At 39.0% G+C, this 20,518-nt stretch overlaps 1 protein-coding gene and 1 long non-coding RNA gene across 3 annotated transcripts in view; one reads left to right on the forward strand and one right to left on the reverse strand.

Annotated features, from left to right (window-relative positions):
- Positions 1 to 874: 874 nt before the first annotated feature.
- LOC121639713 (FH2 domain-containing protein 1-like) overlaps positions 875 to 20,518 on the reverse strand; it is a 29,573-nt gene continuing 9,929 nt past the window's right edge. The window contains exons 2-14 of the mRNA XM_041985156.1: positions 19,105 to 19,546; positions 18,828 to 18,995; positions 18,637 to 18,698; positions 13,787 to 13,889; positions 13,603 to 13,688; positions 12,222 to 12,322; positions 10,257 to 10,327; positions 8,521 to 8,628; positions 8,224 to 8,294; positions 7,956 to 8,073; positions 6,787 to 6,951; positions 6,273 to 6,365; positions 875 to 6,190 (exon numbers count right to left, since the gene is read on the reverse strand). Coding sequence (XP_041841090.1) covers positions 4,205 to 6,190; positions 6,273 to 6,365; positions 6,787 to 6,951; positions 7,956 to 8,073; positions 8,224 to 8,294; positions 8,521 to 8,628; positions 10,257 to 10,327; positions 12,222 to 12,322; positions 13,603 to 13,688; positions 13,787 to 13,889; positions 18,637 to 18,698; positions 18,828 to 18,995; positions 19,105 to 19,395 — 3,423 coding nt within the window. The 5' untranslated portion in view covers positions 19,396 to 19,546 and the 3' untranslated portion in view covers positions 875 to 4,204. The remainder of the gene's footprint in view (positions 6,191 to 6,272; positions 6,366 to 6,786; positions 6,952 to 7,955; positions 8,074 to 8,223; positions 8,295 to 8,520; positions 8,629 to 10,256; positions 10,328 to 12,221; positions 12,323 to 13,602; positions 13,689 to 13,786; positions 13,890 to 18,636; positions 18,699 to 18,827; positions 18,996 to 19,104; positions 19,547 to 20,518) is intronic.
- Positions 13,111 to 13,896, forward strand: LOC121639828. 2 transcript variants are annotated; one of them, XR_006010247.1, is made up of 4 exons: positions 13,111 to 13,250; positions 13,410 to 13,474; positions 13,598 to 13,667; positions 13,805 to 13,896. It is a non-coding gene; the product is annotated as an uncharacterized LOC121639828 (long non-coding RNA). The 2 variants fall into 2 exon arrangements; XR_006010246.1 differs by having other exon boundaries at positions 13,111 to 13,246.

A 20,518-nucleotide genomic window follows, 5' to 3' on the forward strand; every position in this document is an offset into this window, starting at 1 on the left:
TAAAATATTTAAAATACAGAATAAAATAAGATATATGATTATTCAGTTATTTCAAAATGGAAAATAAAAAACATGTAATAGTAATAAATATAATAAAACATAATGTGCAATAACCTGAATTAAATCAGGAAAATATCAAATCAGAACCTCATCCTCACCAACAGCAGCATCAATATCATTAAGACATCTGATAGGCTGCTATGATCATGTGACACAGAAGGAAAACACTGGCTGATCCCCAACCCCGGTCCTCAGGACCCTCTATCCTGCAGGTATTAGATGGCTCCCTGCTGTAACACACCTGATTCATATTAAATAGATCACTGACAAGCTCTGCACCTGTCTGTTAATAAGCCACCAATCAGAGTCAGGTGTGTTGAAGCAGGGAAACATTGAATATCTGCAGGACAGCGGGCCTTGAGTTGGGGATCCCTGGCCAAAACTCTCAGAAGTGAAAACAAATAATGTGTTTTGTATCACTGTATCAGCAGAATGGTATCTCAATACTCAAAAAAGTATCTAATTTGATATTTTTACTGGCTGATATCAAAGAAGATTACAAGATGATGTACAAGCGGCATCATTGTGGAAAATATACTTCTCAGCTTTTATTTATGTTTGAACAACATAGTCTACATTTATCATATATATATATATATATATATATATATATATATATATATATTACCAGGGCTGTCAACATGAAATCATTAATGAGGATATAAATCTTTAAAATTAGAACATTCATTATCTTAACACAATAACACATAAACAACAAAGTTAGTACACATACCATATTAAATATCTGAATTTGACATTATCTCAGCTAAAAAAAAAAAAAAAAAAACTGGCTTTGGGCATGTAGGTGCTTGGCAACTGTGGTGAACCACCAAAAACCACTTCGGCTTCATTATGTATGAAGATTCTGACAGTTTTCCAGCCTTACATTTAGAGGATGCTGCAGGATGACCCATTTGATACATCACACAATGATCACTAAGTTGTGGTGTGGGGGTGATGGTTGCGAATGCCAATGTATCTTATCTTGGGGGTCATGGCTCAAAAAGTTTAAAAACCACTCCTTCAATGGACCCTACACGTTTTTAAATCTACTGAAAGTCGACCTCTTCTTATTAGCTTTTGACCCAGCTTGACCTGATTTTACTATCTAAAATTTTAATCAGGTGATTTATTTCTTGTATTTAATATAGTCTTATTTTGTCTTATTTTAGATTTTACAGTTTTTTATTTTTTAATTACTTATTGTATTTCAGTCTTGGAAAAACATCAATAGGAAGCACATTTTCTAGAGTCACCATTTCAGGAAAAATTCTGAATCTTCCACTAAAAAGTACAAAAGAAAAAGACATTTACGGACAAGCTTTTAAATCCATTATGTCAAAGGAGTATCATTTTATTGATTAGTAGACAGATTATATATACAAATATATTTACATCAAATCATAAAGTTGGCACTACAAAGTTTTTCCAGCGAGTCACACACTGTTGGTTTAGATCAGAGCTTAAAACACCTCTTAGTCAAAACTAATAACTTATTTTATAATCATACAGATTAAAAAAGATTCATTAATTGTTATATTAATTCTCTTAATCAAACCAGATTTTCAGATACTTCAGTTTACTTAGTGAAATTAAAAGTGCATGGTGAGAATCACAAAAAACAAACACCCCCCTTAAAAAAATAAAACAACCAAAGAAAAACAGATACAGGGATTTAAAGTCACTGGACAAGTACTATTTGGTACTATTTGCATATTCAAGCTTTTGTTTCACTGTTGACAGAAAATCGCTCTCTTTGACCTCAACACAGACCTGCATGAAGATCTTCTTACTTCTCAAATGGGTATTTCATCATTTAACCTTCAAGTGGAGTAGGATTTGTTGGGAAATGTGAGTGTGAAATGTGTTTTTACTGGCAAGGAATCAGCTTTGCAAAGAGAGTGCTGCAAAAATGTGGCATTCAGAATTGTTATTTTCAACTATAAACAGCTATTCCAGCAACATTTATAAATCTTCTTGGGCATTTTAATATCACAAGCCTACTGTGTTTACTACAGTCTGCCATGTTTGCAGCAGTGCTGAAACACCAACCTTGTTAAATCAGCTGTGAACCACTTTGATTAAAAAGGATAAAAGGTAAACCATGCAACACATCAAAACAGCCCAACAAAGACAGAGTTTAGAGGGTATTTAGCATCGTTTAATGCCACTGACAAGACTAAGGGGAGGATTAGATAGTGTTTATTATGAAAAGAATTTTCTTTCAGACTGTAAACCTTCCACACTTGCTTCTCAATAGACTAGCTCTTATGCTAATGGATGCTAATGCATCACTTCAAGGGCCTGATTATACTCAGCTGTGTATGCTAACACAGACTACGTTTTGAGGGTATTTAGCATCTTTTGAGGTCACTGACAGGATTAAAGGGTGGGTTAGATGGTGTTCCTCATGAAAATAATTTCCTTTCTGACTAAATCTTTCACTCTTGCTTCTCAATAGACTAGCTCTTATGCTAATGGATGCTAATGCATCACTTCAACTTAGGGCCTGATTATACTCAGATGTGTATGCTATGCTGAAATGCAGCTATCAAGTTCTCTCTACAAGAATTTCTGCTAGATTCATTTCTTCCTTGAACCCCTACTCTCATACACTGTGCAATTTTCAGCTGTTGTAGATAAAAGATGGCAAACATGAAGGAATCGTGGTCAAATCTTTGATTGCTGCCAATAACACTAGTCTTAAATCAAACGAGCTTACAATATGGCTAAAATCACACAGTGTAACACCACCTTAACACCTTCACTTACTTTCCACTTATTTACTTTCTACTTACACTCTGTCCTTTAAGTACATTGATCAGTCTCTTATGCTGGGGTTTCTTTTTAGCCTCTGTGTTTTTATTTTATTTTATTCTGCAAGTTACGTGTGTGGTTACTACTGGTTTGTGTAAATGTAAGCATTGATCATCATCAGTATTTACTGTGTGAATCAAGTTAATTCATCCTTTCAAACTGGTGTGTCAATGGATGTCTGCACAGGACCCCACACACCCACAGATCATCACATTTATGCTGGACCAAGCCAAGAGAGAAAGTGACAATGCAAGAGAAAAGACAAGAGTCAACATCGGACTGACTTTTACAGGCTGGTGAGAGCTCAGAGAAAAGCCTGGATGCAAGATTATTGCTGGATTAGCCGTCTTTAGGGGGCACCAGTGTGAATATCTGCCAAACTTCAGTAGTGCTAGCTCAGCAACATTTCATGAATTGGCATTTCATTAATTATATAACACTAAAATGAGTTGAATTGGATTAAAATGTGATTGAAATAGGCTGTTTCTAACAGGAAATGTACTGAAAGTTCCCTTTAAAATGATATGAAATTATTTTTATTAAAAAATAAATAAGAAAAACCAAAAAACTGAATCCCTGGGTTTCAAACCTCTCTTCTTTTTCGCCTGATCCAACCTTAAAGTCCAAACAAAATTCATACTAAATGATCAGTATTTTAATCACTACATCTAGCACTACACACCACCTGTTCACCAAAATCTTGCCAAACACAACTGACTGTTTTGTAGCTACTTAAGGCTCTTTTTTCAAGAGTTTTCATAAAAAGCATTACAAAAATACTAACATTTACTGCACGTGGGGGAACCAGTGAAGCTAAATGTGCTTTTCAAGACATAATCCAATGTCCACGTAGAGAAAATGTCTTAAAGGCAAATAATAAGCCACCAGCTGTTTTGTGAAAACTCTGAGAAAGATTTAGCTAAAATGCAGCATTTCCTGAGGATCTAAGTGTCTTTACTTTATTGTTATATTGGAAATCAACCTCAACATTTACTTGGATCAAATATTCTCATCATTTATGAGCACTTCAAGTACAAGGTAGGTACATAGGTACATAGGGTACATAAAGTAGTGATTTGATCAATGCATCCATTTACCAGGAAAAAAAGTGTAAGTTTAAATGCAGTGCACACAAATTATTCAACCACAATGAAGCTTCAAACCTGAAGGAAGTTAGGTTTTAGGCTGGAATATAGGATCCTTTTCCCAAGACTCCTCAAATCCAGGAATCCACAGTTCACATTGGAAAGAGTCTGACTTTTATTTCAGCTCCAGTAAGGGGGGGATAAGGAGACTTCACCCAGATGTCATGTTCAAACGTGTGCTCTTATCTCCAGCTTGGCTTTGTGGCTTTGACCACGTCCTTGGAATGAGTGGACTTGTCAGAGAAGCTGCCGCTATCGCTTCGGTGGCGACCTTTAGAGAAAGGCAGCGAGTTGTGGATCAGTGACAGAGTAGATGACCGAATACTCTGAGACCTCCTCAGTGGAGACGAGGAGGAAACGCTGAGGAGATCTGGTGATGTGGTTTTGGGTCTTGGGGACTCTGGTCTGGTAGAAGTCGAAGAGGCAGAAGTTGAGGGGACAGCAGAGGAATCTTTTCTGGAAGATTTAGGGGAACCACTAATAGGTGAACAAGAAGGATCAAGGATGATGTGGGATCGTCTGAAAGACGATGATGCAGTATTCCGAGCAAAACGTGGTGAGGGCATTTTGGTTTTGTGCAAAGGAGTAACAGGAGCACTCACGCTACCTCCTTGTCCACCTTGATTAAGTGCAGACAGCTTGGAGACACATAATTTTTCTTCTGTTTGAGTTTCAGGTTTTGTTCCAGGCTTCCGGATTGACAGCTTTCTTTGCAAGCCTTGGTTCTGATCTCGAACAGATCCCTGAATGGTCGAAACCTTCTGGTCTCTCAATTCTTTGGAGTCGGGGCCAGATCGTTGGGATAAGGAGGAAGGTGCTGGTCTGTCTCGTTGTTGGTAAGAGGTGCTGTTGAGGTGGGGAGGAGTCAGACCGGTGGGCACCGGAGTTCTGGAGGAGCTTCGAATGAGGGCTGCAGACTTTTCAGGATGTTTGGTTATGAATGGAGAACCTCGGCTGGTCCTGATGGGCACAACTCGCCTCAAACTCTGGCTCTCAGACTGGGTTAGGGTTCGAATTGACCTGGATCTGCTAACTGAAGAGGTGATGTTTGGGATTAATGTTTTCATCCCATGTTTAGAGGTAGGGAGGTTTTTTGTAGATAGTTTGGATGAAGCTGAAGGTTTTGCTTTTCCATCAGTGGATGTCCGAGAGGTCGTCTTGTTTGTCTTGTCAGGCTTGTGATTGGCTTGGAAAGAGGAAGTTTGCTGGTATCCTCCCTGACTGTCACCCCCATGCTGATCCATCGCTGTTTGTGCTTGTGTGTTTTCACCAGTGGCCTCACATACACCTGTCACACACCATGCAATCGCCATGTCTTCTTGTTCCTCATTTTCCTCTCCTTGTGATGAAGACCTCATCACAACTGGTTTCTCTGCATTCCCAGTCTCTTCGGATTTACTTTCCAGCTTCTGCTCTTGGGATTCGTCCACTCCCTCTTCTTCCAAATCTGTGATTACCAAGTCCTCCATGTGACGACTGATGCAATGAGCTTCATTATTGTTGGTCAGACTGGTGACCTCATCAAAAGTTTTAAGCTTAGGCACCAGTGTATTTTCCTTTATAAACACAGATATGCTTTCTTTAACAGCTGTGTTGTGTTCACTGTCTTCATCAGTGTCAGCCATCTGGCTACTAAACACCTGATCATTATTTTCATTGTTGCTGTTGTCAGATTGCTGGTTTGAATCTATTACTGTATTTGCAATATTGACATCGTTTACTAGAGTCTGAGCATTGTCCTTGCTGCGGTACGTGGGGGTGGTACGGTTTGTGTTTTCTTGGCTAGAAAAGGAGGTCTTGGAATGTACTGAGAGGCTTTGTGATTCTATTTGCCTTTGAGTTGAGGCCTTAGCTGAAGAGAGTCCTGAACGAAGCTGAAGTTTAGGTGAGGCCGATGGGAAAGCTTTCATTGCATCTCCGCTTCCTCTTCGCTGAGGAGCTATGGGGTCGGTTGTCATTCCCAGTAACTTACTGAGGTCATGCTCGGCAGCAACAGATGCTGCACAGGATGGAGAGGTTCGGGTTCGGTGTTGGCTTATGTGGCTCCGCGACCATGCTCGAGGATTGGGTGAACTACTTAGAAGAGAGGAGAGCAGGGACTCGGCATCATCATCTTGCGACACGATGTCCGTCTCGCTACTGCAGCGCAAGGCTAATGCTTCTTCCACCTACAACGGCACCACACAACGGAGGCTTATTATTAGTCCTGGACTGGGTGCATGTTTGTTTCTAAGTGTGCGTTCTCCTTACCTCCTCGCCACCAGGCCACGAATGCCTCTTCTGATCCTCTTCCTGCATTCTCTGCCGACGAGCAGCCTCCCTTGCCTCCCTCTCTATGTTTTCCTTTAGAGCCAAGAAGACAATACTTATTAACTCATTGAACTCATATCTGAGCTCAGACACAGAAGAGCTCATTTATCTAGCTCTAGATTAACAAACAAAATTATCTCTAAACTCAGAGCATGAAGTTACAAATACAAATAAAAAACAACATTAGAGCAGGATACATGTTTGCCCTCAGCAGTGGGCATGCCTGACATTTTGAGCTCTAAAAACAATTAGTGAAAATGTAACTGCACATACATGTAAGAGTTTCTGAACTTTACACTGCAAGTGATACTGGCAGAGTGAAGAAACGGATCCACAGTTCTATTCATTCCAAGTAAATAAAAAGCAAAAACTTAATCCTGTCTAAAATCTGTTTTTGTCCTCATATAAGTAGTATTTTTATTTTAACTGTGAATGTCTTAATTGTTGTGCTTACTTGAACAGCACTAGAAAATCTGGTGCAGAAGGTGTGGATGATGCTGAAGCAGTCATCCAGTCTGAAAGTCTCGCTGTCTTCGCAGAAGAAGTCAATCAGCTCACTGCTTTCCTTCTTCAGCAGCTCCCGACTGACCCGCAGCGAGGACAGAGATGACATGGTGCTCTAAAAGACACCACGGAAACATGCATGCTGTCAGGCGTCTTTGTGAGCTAACAGTCTGCAGCAGTCTCTGCTGTTATGTGTTTTTATTAGTTGTAGAGTTTTGTTGACCAGCACAGCAGTAGAAACACTGTTCAATGCGACTCAGAGCTTTCAAGAAAAAAGAAGCTAAACCATTAAAACCACCATTAAAAAACACCAACGGCTACAACTCTCCCAGACACTGACCACTATTACTGCAAGCCTTGTAGTTGAGTTGTTCAGGCTGGAGAAGAGAGCAGAGAACCTCATAACCTGGGCTATTCATTTTGGTTCCACAATTCGGTGTGCTCCAACATACTTTACACAAATGGATCTAACAGCCTACGCAGTTCTGCACAATGACTCATTTAACTGAGTCAGGTGTGTTGGAGTAGGGAGGCATTGAAAACCTGCAGGACACCGGCTCTCGTAGAACCAGAGAGAATAAATAGCGTTGTCTTAAACCATAAACTACACAGAAATCAGGATACAACAGCCCAGAATCCTGACTGTCACCAACTGTGTGATTTGTCTAAACTATTGTAGTGCAAAAGCTGCCCACCAGGGGGCAGAAGACAACTACCAGCTTGTGTACAACAAGGTTTTAAGCAAGTGATGCAAAAGGTCTCAGGAGGGTTAAGGAGCAGAAAAGAAGTGTGTGTGTGTGTGTGTGTGTGTGTGTGTGTGTGTGTGTGTGTGTGTGTGTGTGTGTGTGTGTGTGTGTGTGTGTGTGTGGTATGTTTATATGGTCATACGTATGGTCATACGTATGTGTTTCTGTATTTTGTTTTTATCTCTACCAGGGCCTATAATTTTTTAAAAAGCTGCCTTATCTATTTAAGCAAGTAGGACACCTCAACAGTGTAAATTAATGAAGCCTTGAAGACTCAATTAGGTAAAATATACAATTTCTATGAAAATACATAAAATATTAATGAAATTAAAGTACTTACTAATAGTAAGTACTGTGTTTGTGGGTGTATTACCTGAAGGAAGCAGTCCATCTGCTGCAGCAGCTCTGTGTCTTTCTGGATGCTCTCCTCTACAGAGTGTGCGCGAGATGTAAGTAATTGCAGCTCAGTATCCACCGTTTCCAAAGAGATCCTAACAAAGACAAACTCTTAATTTCTCTTTATTTACTACCTGCTCAGTTTATGAATCAATGACTTGGCCTTTAGTGAGCTTTTAAAAAAACTCAAACGGTAAAAGAACATAGTGACAGGACACCAGAGAGGTTGTCTAAAAAATACGTACCTGGATGCGGCCTGGACGTCACTCAGCTTGAGAGGAAACGTCAGCAGCTTCTCATCTTTTTTCTGAGCTTCCTGAAAGAAAAATAAATGGTTTTAGAGTTTGTGTTTGGTTTGTTTATGGGCTACAAAAAGTGAAAAACAGAAAACTGCAGAGATCGCTCACAGTAACAATAAAACAACAAAAACATGAAACACAATTTCAAAACAGAAACACATCCACTAAAAAAACAAGTAATATTAACATAAATAGCCACACAGTTAAAATGAAATAAGTACATTAATGCTCGGGTTTACTGACCAGGGCGACAAAGTGCAGCAGGTTCATGCCCGGCTTGTTGGCCCTTGTGTCGGCCAGAGTTAGAAGAGACGACAACTTAAAGCCAACAGCGTTTCCTGCGTAACCACCCTGTAACACACAGAACACCGCAGCTTCATTCAACACAATGCTGCACCTTGACTCATTGGACAACTACATCTCCCATCAGCCTCCTGCTTTCAGTGCTGATGTAACCCGCGTAAGTGATTTGTTTGAACTTGAAGAGAGGTTTGTTTCGAGTAGATGGGATTCAGGTACTCCTATTTAATGTTATCTCTTTTTTACTGCAGTGTGGTTTAGGGATGGTGAAACTGAAGCCTTGTGAAGCACGAAATCACTTTGACACGTCTGCCATGACTTTGACTTGCAGTTTCGAAATATTTGATACAGTCAAAGAGTGACATCATGTTAGATGCATTTCAGGTAAATAGTTGAAAGGGCTTCATTACTTCACCATTATAACTAATCTATAATAAAAGAAGCTTTCCCAGCTGCATCTCTGTTTTTAAACAGGTTAAATGGTGCTTATTTAATCAGAATAGTGGTTGTGTCAGTGTATTTATAAAGTTGTAATGTAAGAGATTAAAACCCTTTTCAAAACACTGAACCACTGACTGGTCCAGGCCCTTCAAAATATTTGTGAAGCATGGCAGGGATTTGTTTTAATAAGACTCAATTCAGGTGATCCTGTGGTTTTTTTTATATATAAAAATGTTATACTTTTATTTTACTATATGGCCACATAAGATTATAAGATTTAAAAAGCTTTGAATTATAATGCTGCTTCTGTTTAGGGATAATTTTGATGTAGCATCCTTGCTCCAACACACCTGAATAAAATCAAATGGATCCAAATGGATCTTGTCAATATCTTCACAATAACCCATTAATTTCAGGTGTGTTAGATCAGGGAAACGATGAAAACCTGCAGGATACTGGCACTCAAGGACCGGAGTTTGACACCCCTGATCTAAACCGAGAGTGTGTTTCCTAAGACAGGTTGACTCATTTTCTCTTTTTGTTTGTTTTTTTATATCCATCCCCAATAAAAACCTCCATCCTATAAATTAATCTCTTTACTGCCGTACAAGAAAGTTGAAACACACTGATGAAGAATATTGTTTGTCATCAGCAAAGTTCTCCAAGAATTCAAGCTGTCAGGGGAGCTGAAACAAAGTAGAGGTTACAGTTAACAAGATGAATCATCCAGGCTGGTCGTGTCAGGAAACAGTCTCATGATTAATTCATGTAAAAACAGGATCTTTGGAAAGCTGTGAGAGAGAAAAAAAATCCTCAAAAAACTAGATTTTCCAGCCTTGTAGATGATATCAGTGCCAAACATGTCTGCGATGGTCAGGGCCATCTTATGTCTGGAGATTAACCTTGATTGGGGATGTGAGGAGTAACATCACTGGATAAATGGGGGACTTCAAAGTTCCAGATTAGCTGTATAGTTTTTTTTTTTGTTTGTTTTTTTTGTTTTGTTTTTTTTGCCTAACTTTCTTGGATTGAGCTTTAAATGAGTGATTTTTGTAGATTTGTTTTCAGGACTTTTTTTTCCCTGAATCTCAACAGCAGAGATAGAGAGAATACAGTCAGCCTGACATATAGCATAACAAATACATTAATCTAAGAACCAGCTTGAAATAGATTTATGGCTTCATTTCCGTCTTTCTTGTCTAATTACTTATGAATTCCTTTGTTTTCAACCCACTCACATCATTGAGGATGTTTCCGGCCTGCAGCACCAAGTGGAGAACAGCATGGAGCTCCTCACAGCACATTAACTCTGGATGAGAAAGACAGGAAAAGAAGGGGGAGGAGAGTAAATGTGCAATATAAGAAAAAAAAGTGAGTTTAAAATGCTAGACTGTGTTATCACTGCAAGTGTAAGCAGATTGGGGGTGCAGGGTGGCGGGGCGGGGAGCTTAGTTAACAGTCCATCACATTGACACACTGCTAAAAATACTTGAGGTGTTAGTTTGTGTCACATGACGACGTCTCACTCTGCAGCGGCTCTGGAAGCTGATGCTTCTTAAACACGACTTTTATCTTTTTATTGGCAACTAATTCTGCATCACGTCGTATTGTGAGATATTCAGACGCACAGCACGAGACAGAGAAACATGTTTGGTGTTAAGGAAGAAGTAGATGGATCAAAAACAAAACGTTAATTAAAGAAAAACACACACACACCTTTTTCTGCACACTGACTGATAATAAGGGCAGAATATGTGGTGATAATGCCTGTGTCTTCAGGCCATGTGTAAAACAACAATCTCAGAGTGATTTTTTAAGCTTTTGTGTCTTATCATTAGTTTTAATTTAACTGTAGGAGATATAAATAACTGCAGATGTCTGTAATGGGTGTGGAGGACTTCACTAATGAGGCCGTACTAATGAGCTGATGAAGATTTAGAGTTCATTTAGATTTTCTGGCGTAAAACTGGATCAATGAATCTAGACACGGCTGACATATGATGATCAATCAGTACATGTGTGTCTTCCTCATGATAATCTCCACCCTGAGACGTATTCTGTACAGAGTGTTTATGTGCTGCACTTGAAGCTGGAGTCCACCGGTTCTGCTCACGCTGGTGAGAGCTGGTTCAGTTTTTGGCCTCTTGTTTTTCTTCTGAACTACCACAGACTGTTTTTCCATCTAATCTTTTCCAAAGAGGCCAAAGATTCAAGAACTGAAACCACCAAGTAAAACTTTTCCTTTTTCCTGTTTCACTGTTGAGTGAAGATCTATATATATATATATATATATATATATATATATATATATATATATATATATATATATATATATATATATATATATTATGGATATTCCTTATGTAACATACACCATATCTCATATATTTCTCCCTCTTTTGTTTTAAATATTATTTGTTAATCTTTTAAAAACTGCGATTTTCTCTCACGTTTTACTGCTGTAATTTATTACTCACAACTTTGACAATCTCTGTGGGGCACCTTTAACGACAGTAATTCAGCCATTAAAATGAGTCAGAAACAATCTTTTAAGGTTGGACAGTTATGTAGTGTTGCTTTAAATAATTAGCTTGGTGCTAATATATTAAAAAGACTTGCTTAATATCTAATTTTGAGAGAAAATACTTTTTTTCTAAGCAAAACATATTTTCAAAATGATTCTTGTTGTTTTTTTTTTCTTGCTTTTTTTTTTTTTTTACTAATGAAAGCTCTGTGTTGGCAACCTTTTGACGCAAACATCTCAGAATGTACTGAAGGTTTGGTTCCCAGTGGCTGGTGGGTTTTTTGCCTGAAAGCTCAGAGCCCCTGACTACATCAGGTATAAACAGTGGATTTTTGGGGGTTTTGTCAGGTGCAGTTTAAATGGTAGCAACACCAAACTCTTAAATTTTTAGTGGTTTTAAGTAAAACCGATTTATAATATAGTTAGCCTTTCCTGCAGTAGGTGACATCAGGTAGCTAAGTAACCTTGCTCCTAGTTTACAGGTAGGGTAACCAATCAGCTGTAGGAATCAACAGACTCAGTGAGTTTTCAGCCACTACCAGTCAAGCTGCTAACCCATCAATATTTTAATCAACTCTTTTACTAGCTGTGACACTTCAGAAACACGGTGTAGTCCCAGTAAAGATAACAGCAAACCAGTACTTTACATGGTTACAGAAATAATCTGAGAAGTTGTTACCTTTGGTGGCAGAGCGAAAGAGCTTGATGTTCTGTTTGATGGCCTCATAGGAACCAGAAAACTCCTTCTTCAACAGCATGGCCTCGATGCGGACTGAGTAACTGCCGACAGAGATACCAGTTTTATTTCTAGTGGAAAATTTACACATTTCCCACACACACAGAAATCAACATGCTTGGGCAGAACTTGACAACAAGCTGTTGAGGAATTTGAATCAGGTGTGTTGGATCAGAGAGACATCGAAAACCTGCAGGTTTCCGGCCCTCGAAGACCTGGACACCCTGTTTGAAACAATGACTGTTTCTGTCTGTTAACCCTTTAAACAATCAGCTGTCATATAGAAGAGGAAAAAGTATTAGAATTCATGTTTGCTTATTTTGGGACATAAGCAGACCCGGTGCTAGGGATGGGCCCTAGTGGACAAGCAGGGCCTCCGATTCAGGAACTAGCCTTTATATTTTCATTTGTATAATTTTGAAAATAATTTTAATTTATTTAACAGCTGTTTTATAGTGGTACTAAATCACCATAATTACAATCTGTTGCTGTTTGTTCTCTTTTAGCTCTGCAAAAACTGATTTCAGTAGCTTGTCATTTTCACACTAACCAAATTCATCCTGCTAGCATGATCGGACCTCCAGCCTCATGTTAGACACTCCTGGATTAGAGAAATCTGATTGGTTCTTCAGTGCTGTCATGGATACACCCGCCTCTCGGGTGCGCTCCACTTCTCCTGAGTTCTAACCACCAGTCCCAGCACGTCATTACCCAGAATCCCTCTGTTCCAGCCATCTTCGATCTCACCTGCATCCCATCTTCATCATCATCAGTCTACACCTGGTCGTCTACCTAAATAGACTCCCCGAACAGACTGACTCACTGTGTAGTATTGTTTGTCTCTTGTGTGATCTATGTATCGCTCCTGATGCACACTGGTCATTCTTGAGCTGGAGGCTTTATTAAACACGTTGGCTTTGTACTTGTGCTTGTGTCCGGCTTCTCCCTCTGGCTCGCCTGACAAGTGTGTGGGTAAAATGTGTGACAGATGTTTTAAACTTGTATTTTCAGACTTGCAGAATTAACTGTATTTGTAGATTTGATTTGCCTGTCCTTGTTAGACTTACAAATATGGAAATGAGAGTTACCAAGCTGGAGATGCAAGTCTAAAAACTCTTGTCCCCATCCTAGCTCCATATTAGCTAGTGACTGAGATGAATGCAGCAGTGGAACAAGAATTTAAAGACTTCTCTGAAGTAAAGGTCTTTACCTTCATATGTGTGAACCTTAAATCTACACTTAAGTCTTTACTTTTATCCTCTTTTTTTATTAAACAACTGAAGCTTGAATTTTCTTTATTAAAAAGTCTAAAATAACAGCTCACCTGGGCACCTGAATCAGCAGGAGCACAAAGGAGTCGGCCAGCTGGAGCTTGGAGATGTCGCCTGTGTACGAATTCAGCTTTTCCACCTTCAGTAGATCAAACAGCAGGATTTATTTATCAATGCAAGTGAGGACGTTTGTGTTTGAGAGTTCATACTGTAATTTTAAAATCTGTGTGTTATCACCTCTTCTGTCTCTGGCAGTAGCTTCAGCAGCTGTTTAAGAGGCTCCAACCCAAAGGAGTCACTGTTGCCATGGCGAATATCATCTACTATCGCCTGATTGGACCTGCAGGGAGGAAGAAAGTTATACATTTAATCAATTTTGATAAATTACTTAGAAAATGTGCTAGAATTGAAAGAAATAGCGTCATAAATTTAACGACTTTAGTAGTTATTTTTGCTGCTGTTTTAAAGGTTGCTATGACAACCCATCGTTTCAACTATTAGGCAACTATATAAACCTCCCAAACAATCAAAAACTTTAATATTTAGTGTGTTGGAGTTTTTCCATATGCTTTGTGCTCTTGCTGGTAATTTATAGGTTTGTGTTGTCCTATGTGAACAAATAACATGAACACATATATGTTGATGGAGATATTTTGGGTGATGATTTGTTATTTGATCTGAAAACGCTGGTCTAAAATTTCACAGGTTTAGGGAAGAATAACATTTATTTGTATTTGAAATTCATCTTATGAATGCTGAAATAAACATTAAAGCCAGTAAATTGTTATTGTGCAAGAAGAGCAGACTAATTTGAATTCACTTAATGGAGATGAAACCTGCGTTTTATGTCCTATTTTTCTGAAGCGTGTGAGTTTTAATGGGGAAGGTGATCACATTTTATCCATGTGTCCCATCTGGTTTACACCAGCTGTGTTTTTGCATTGTTCAGGCTGCATCATGGTTTTCTTTTATCCCATATTTGATTTCTTTTAAACGCATCAGAATCATTCTGCTGAGTAAAATCACACATTTGTCACCTTCTGAACTTAAAAATCTTCAGAGCTGTTGGCTCTTGGCGTCATGCTGCAGGGTTTGTTGATGTTCTGATGTGACATATGAAGTCGTAGCTGTTAAATCTGTTTAAATCAACCTGCAATCATCTCTGGTAACAGTGTTGGAGCTGACACGTGAACAACTGGTGGAGACCAGAAGTTAAAACTAAAATTGAATGTTACTTTTTTTACACATGTAATCAGTCTCCTGAACACTTTCTGTAACAAATAAAACATTGTTATACAACACATTTTCATGTCTGTTTGTATTTTTGCCACACATGTAGTTTATTTTTAGGGATATATTTAGTGCCGATACCAGTAACAGGTATCGGTCCGATACCATGTGCATGTACTGATACCAGTGTGAAAAAACTAATGCTATCTAACTTAACACCTTAATGCAAAGAGATTAATCTGTGAAACTGAAACATATTTCTTTTAAAAATGCATTAACATATAAACCACTAAAAACCACTAAAACAAGTGAAAAGTCTGAGGCATGAAAATGCATGACGCAACTCTGAGTTTAAGAAATCCTTCCAAGAACGTAAGGATAAACTGGACTGAGTCCAAACAAGCGGCTGGAGGGGGTAAAAACTTTATGCACTTAGCTTCAAACTAAACAGGAAGCTAACAGCTAAACTAACTGACCTGGAGGGGAGAAGCAGAAGCTACAACGTTCGGCTGATTGAGCTCCTTGATGGAATTAAAGCTCCACAACCTACACAGCTTCTTTTTTTTTTAAACTTCCAGAAGGGGCTGTGAGGAAATTTTCTCTTCCCCACCCGAACTGGACCGGGCTCACCGAAGCGTGACACTCAAACCAGAGGAAAGACCACAACTTATTATTATTCCAACACTTCCAGCTGATCTAGGAAGCTCGGAGGAGAGGTACGCTACGTTACCAGGGTCATTCATTCAGGGTTTATGAAGACGGAGGTGCTCGACCAGAGGAAGGAATATACAAAAGCAAAATCCTTCCTTTACAAGATGGGATTGAAGCCATCTCTCCTGTACCCCGCCAGACTTCTCATCACCCAGCAGGAAGACTCCAATTCATCCAAGCATGTGGTAAACCCTACGGACTGCTTACTTGGTTATTTCTGGAATTAAAAATATAATCGGACCTGAAGATAATCAATGTTTGCTTTTTTCTCTTCTACTTAACATTTTTATTTATTTAATTCTATTTAACAAAGTTATTACTCAAGCCATATTAAAAATCTGAATTTGACCTCATTTTTGGCATGTAGTTTCCATGTTAGCGAAAGGGCTGGGCAATATGAACCAAATTATATATCTCGATATTTTTTACCTGAATCACGATACACGATATATTTCTCGATATTTTATTTATTTATTTATTTATTTTTTGTCAAGTAACGAACGAGACAGTTCTAATTTACAGTCTTCAGTGCTAAATATACTTTTATTAACGATCAGCAGCACATGTGCATTAAAACAGCTGACTGAAATTAAAAACCTTTATATTAAATTAAATGCTCCTAAAACAAAACAAATTAAAAAATACTTTTGAATGACCAAAACAAAAATACAGCTGTGCAAAATGCAAAACAAAAGATGCTTTTACCTCAAAACAAGATATCTCGATATAAACAATATTCCCTCCTTCTATATTGCATCTGATAAAGTATCAATATATTTGAAAATCTTGATATATTGCCCAGCCCTAGTTAGCGATGAACAGAATCCACCAAAAACCACTTCATCCTCCTTATTTATGAAGGTTCTGACAGTTTTCCCGCCTTACATTTAGAGGATGCTGCACTATGACTCATGATATATCACACAATTAACGACAATTAACTTTAGAGCATCTGGTCTACACTCCTTACAAGTGAACCACAACAGGATTTATTAGTACTCGGTATCAGCAAGTACTCAAACACTTGTGCTCAGTTTGTGAAAATGTGGTATCGGTGCATTTCTATTTATATCCATTCATTCTGTCTCCCTCATACCAGTATATCTGCTGGTGTGTTTGGTAAGCACTGAGCATGACATGTTGACATAGTCAATATATCATAAACACTTTCAGGACACTTTGTAATTCTGCTGCCTTCTCTTCTCTTTGACCATTTTGAAAACACAATCACTGGCCACTTTATGGGGTCCACCTGTTTAATTGCTTGTTAACACAAATATCTAATCAACCAATCACATGGTAGCAGTTCGATACATTTAGGGCCTCTTTACATAATGTTTCCATGTGAAATTTTTCCCTTGCATATTTGACATAAAAAAAAAAAAAAAAAAAAAGAAGAATTTTCACAACAACAGCAGGGGAAAACACAAATAGGACCAGAAATGATGTAGTATGCATGCCAGGCCACTAGTGGGCAGTGAAACTTTGCAACGACACCCAGGCGTGTGCTGCATTCTCATAAGACTAGAAAACACAACAGAATCCTTGTCTGGCGACAAGCTCTACCAAAACTATCCTTCAGCAATACAGGTCTGCTCTTCCTGAAGTATACAAACCCAGCAGTGCTCTGAGATACTTAGGAGGCAGTCAGCAGGTAGTACCCCAGATAAGGACCAAACAAGGTGAAGCTGCTTTCAGCTACTACACAGCACACAGATGGAACCAGCTTCCCGATGATCTTAAATGTATCCAAACTCTAAACACCTTCAAATCTCAGCTGTTTTCCTGTGCCTTTTGATTGGTTTCACCTTCTGCACTGTGTAGCTTTTCTTTGTTTTTCTTTTTATCACATGTATTATATCTCTTTTTATATTATTTTTTTCTTTTTCTTGTTTCTGTAAAGCACTTTGAATTGTCTCAGAGTATGGAATATGCTATATAAATAAGATTGCCTTGCCTTACCTTACCAGAAAGACATTTTGCTTCAAAAGATCAAATAAATTAAAAAATATGTAGCAGCAGGGTGCCCTGCCTCCCCAACGAGACCCACTGCCCCCAATAGAGGGTCAAGTTATTAAATTTTGATCTGGTTTTCTATACAGCACCAAGTCACAACAGAGCTAATTTCATGTTCCCTTTCCTCCAGAACAGGTTTATAGTTTGGCTTTTGATTAAATATCTAGAGTTTGATATTATTTATCTGACTTACATGATGGCATGTCATAGCTGCTGTTTGTGAAGTTCTGCCCTGATGCCACTGGAGTATTTTTCCTGCTCCGGTTTTACGCCTAGAACTTCATGCCCATCATGTTTAGCTGAACAAGCTGAATCTGCCATCATTGTAGGAATTTCTGCTTAAAAATGGATCCAAAATTGTTTGTAGGTTTTATTAATGTAAACACGTTGTCTGAAATCTGAACTTTAGGAATATTTAGAGCAAGTCCAGCGAATGAAACTGACTTCATCACGACGTTTAAAAAGTTTAACTTTATGTGTCCTTATTGGGTTTTTTTATTACCGCATTTAGGTCATTTATGGAAATGTTTGGAAATGCGATGTGACTTCACAGCTGAGTCTAGCTGTCACATGATGTTTAAATAAGGTTTTCTTTGTCATTACCATGTGTCCTATTCCCACTGTAATGCTGGAATGGGTAGGTTACCTGTTACATCTGCAGAGTTCATGAATACATGATTCAGCAGAGCTGATTTTTAGGTTGAGATTTGCACCCTATTATTAAGCCTGTATCTAAGTTACATGAATGAAACTGAAGAGTCAAAACAGACTAATTATTTGTTGATGGATGGATTGGACAGATGTATATCAGTGTCCTCCACCCTGCCGGACCCACCCTCTCAAGGCTGTGACTCTGGGGGAAACACCGATGTCTGTTTTTACCCATAACACCTCAGGATGAGGGTGAGAAGACACGTCACTCTATCACACACACTCTGTCAAAGTACTATTTTCAGACATAGTGAACTGCCACAATCAATACATTTACCAACCCACCGTTGTACATAATCTAAAACTAATAAATTGGCAAACTTTCGGCCCCTCAGGATTCATGTATGGTCATATGTGTTGGAGACATTTTGCACATGAAAGCAAAATATTTGTGGTCTGAGTCTCACTGCAAGATTTACCTCTTGGACTGTTTGAGGAAAATGGCGATGTTCATCTCCCGTTTTGAGTTCAGAATGGAGGCCTGTTTGAGAGACACAGAGAAAAATATTGAGTAAATGTATCTCACACTTCACAGCTCGGATGGAAACTGTCCACAAACACACTTCACCATCCCCACACCCTGAACAAACAGCACCACAAACACAAACACCTCTTTGGTTTCTCTAAATGAATTCCTGTTCCTTCCTCCTTGGTGGAGCACGCCCGTGGCATCTGTTTGACCTTCGATTTGACCAAACAGCTCCTCAATTTTCTGGGCATCGATCTGGAAATGCTGCTGCCTTTGGCCCTGATTCCAAAGGTTGGCATGCCCTCTCACCTGCAACACATTTCACCAATGTAATGTTAGTTTTTAAACCCCCAAAAGTAAAGATGGAGCATTCAGTCATAGTTGAGTGTTTAGTTTTGCCCACTCTTTGCAACTCTACCTTCTCCTCTGGTATCTTTTTCCAGAAGAATCTCCTCACACTGTTCCTCTTCTTCAGGCCTAATGAAGGGGCACCTGATGTCAGGGGCAGCGGAGGAGGGGGAGGAGGTGGGGGAAGAGGAGGAGGTGGAGGAGGATGGGGAGGCTCATTCAGTTTTGAACCATTTTCTCTGATGTCAGAAAAACTTGGAGGACAAGGTGGTGGCATTGCCACGGCAATGGCTACATCCTCCTCTCGGAAGGAAAAACCTTCTCTCTCATTGGCTGGGGAGACGCTTCCCATGACGTGCATCTCCACAGCTGATTGGATGGGAGCAAAGTAAGAAGGCGACAGGTTTGGAAGAAAAATGGCAGGTCACTGGGAGGATGGTTAACCATGACAATGATGGGTCATCTCTTTCGATGCCTTAGAGGATGTTGGTGGGGTGTAGCTGTAAAAGATCCTAGTAAATGGGCATATGGAGAGAAATTAGATGAAATTCAGGTAAAAAAAGGGAACTTTAAAAATGTTGTTAAAATGTACTTTCGATATTTGAAGAAATGTGGTTATTTACAGTAATATCAAGCATATACAGAGCGGAACAATAAATATCAGCTTTTTTGTGACTACCAGGCTGGGCAAATTCCAATTATTCATTCACTCCCAATTATTGTGTTTTACATTTGTGAGACTTTGCACATGAATTAGTAAGTTGTGACAACTGCAATCCTCAGGTGTGACACTGTATAAACAGGTTTAATTATCCAAATCATACGGTAAATAGGGCTGGGCATCCAGGGCTGCAGCCCCAAGTGTTTTTTTTTATATGTTTAAAAAGCAGACCTATTGCAATCGTGTTAAAACCACAGGAATATTGTGGCAATATGGCATGTTTGATTTTTCTTTATTCCAGACAATAGCACCTGGTTCTTATAACCTGTAGCCATATATCTGGCTCATGTGTGGGCATTTTGCACATTGTGACAAGGAAAAAAAGTGTAATCATCAGCTGATAACTGTTCACATCAGCAGGTGTGGAGAAAGTGGTTGCTCAGTTTGTCAAGGCAATAAATACATTTTTTTTCAAGGCAAAGATGTCTAAGTGAGGCTAGAGGAGAATAACTCATATCCTGTTTAAGCAAAAGCAGAGCCACGCTACTTCATCTGCGTTAACAGAAGGGATATTTATGAAACTAGCATAAGTCATACAGGAAGAACATTACTTTATTTTATTTACATATAAACATAAACTCATTAGTCACTTTATCAGGTCCACCTTGCTAGTATCAGGCTGGAACCCTTTTTCCTTCAGAACTGCGTTAGTTCTTGTTGTCATAGATTCAACAAAGTGTTTTGCTCCACATTGACATGACAGCATCACATAGTTGCTGCAGGTTTGTCGGCTGCATCCATGATGAGAATCTCCCGTTCCACC

Source organism: Melanotaenia boesemani, chromosome 5, assembly GCF_017639745.1.
Source record: "Melanotaenia boesemani isolate fMelBoe1 chromosome 5, fMelBoe1.pri, whole genome shotgun sequence".
Classification (NCBI taxonomy): Eukaryota; Metazoa; Chordata; class Actinopteri; order Atheriniformes; family Melanotaeniidae; genus Melanotaenia; species Melanotaenia boesemani.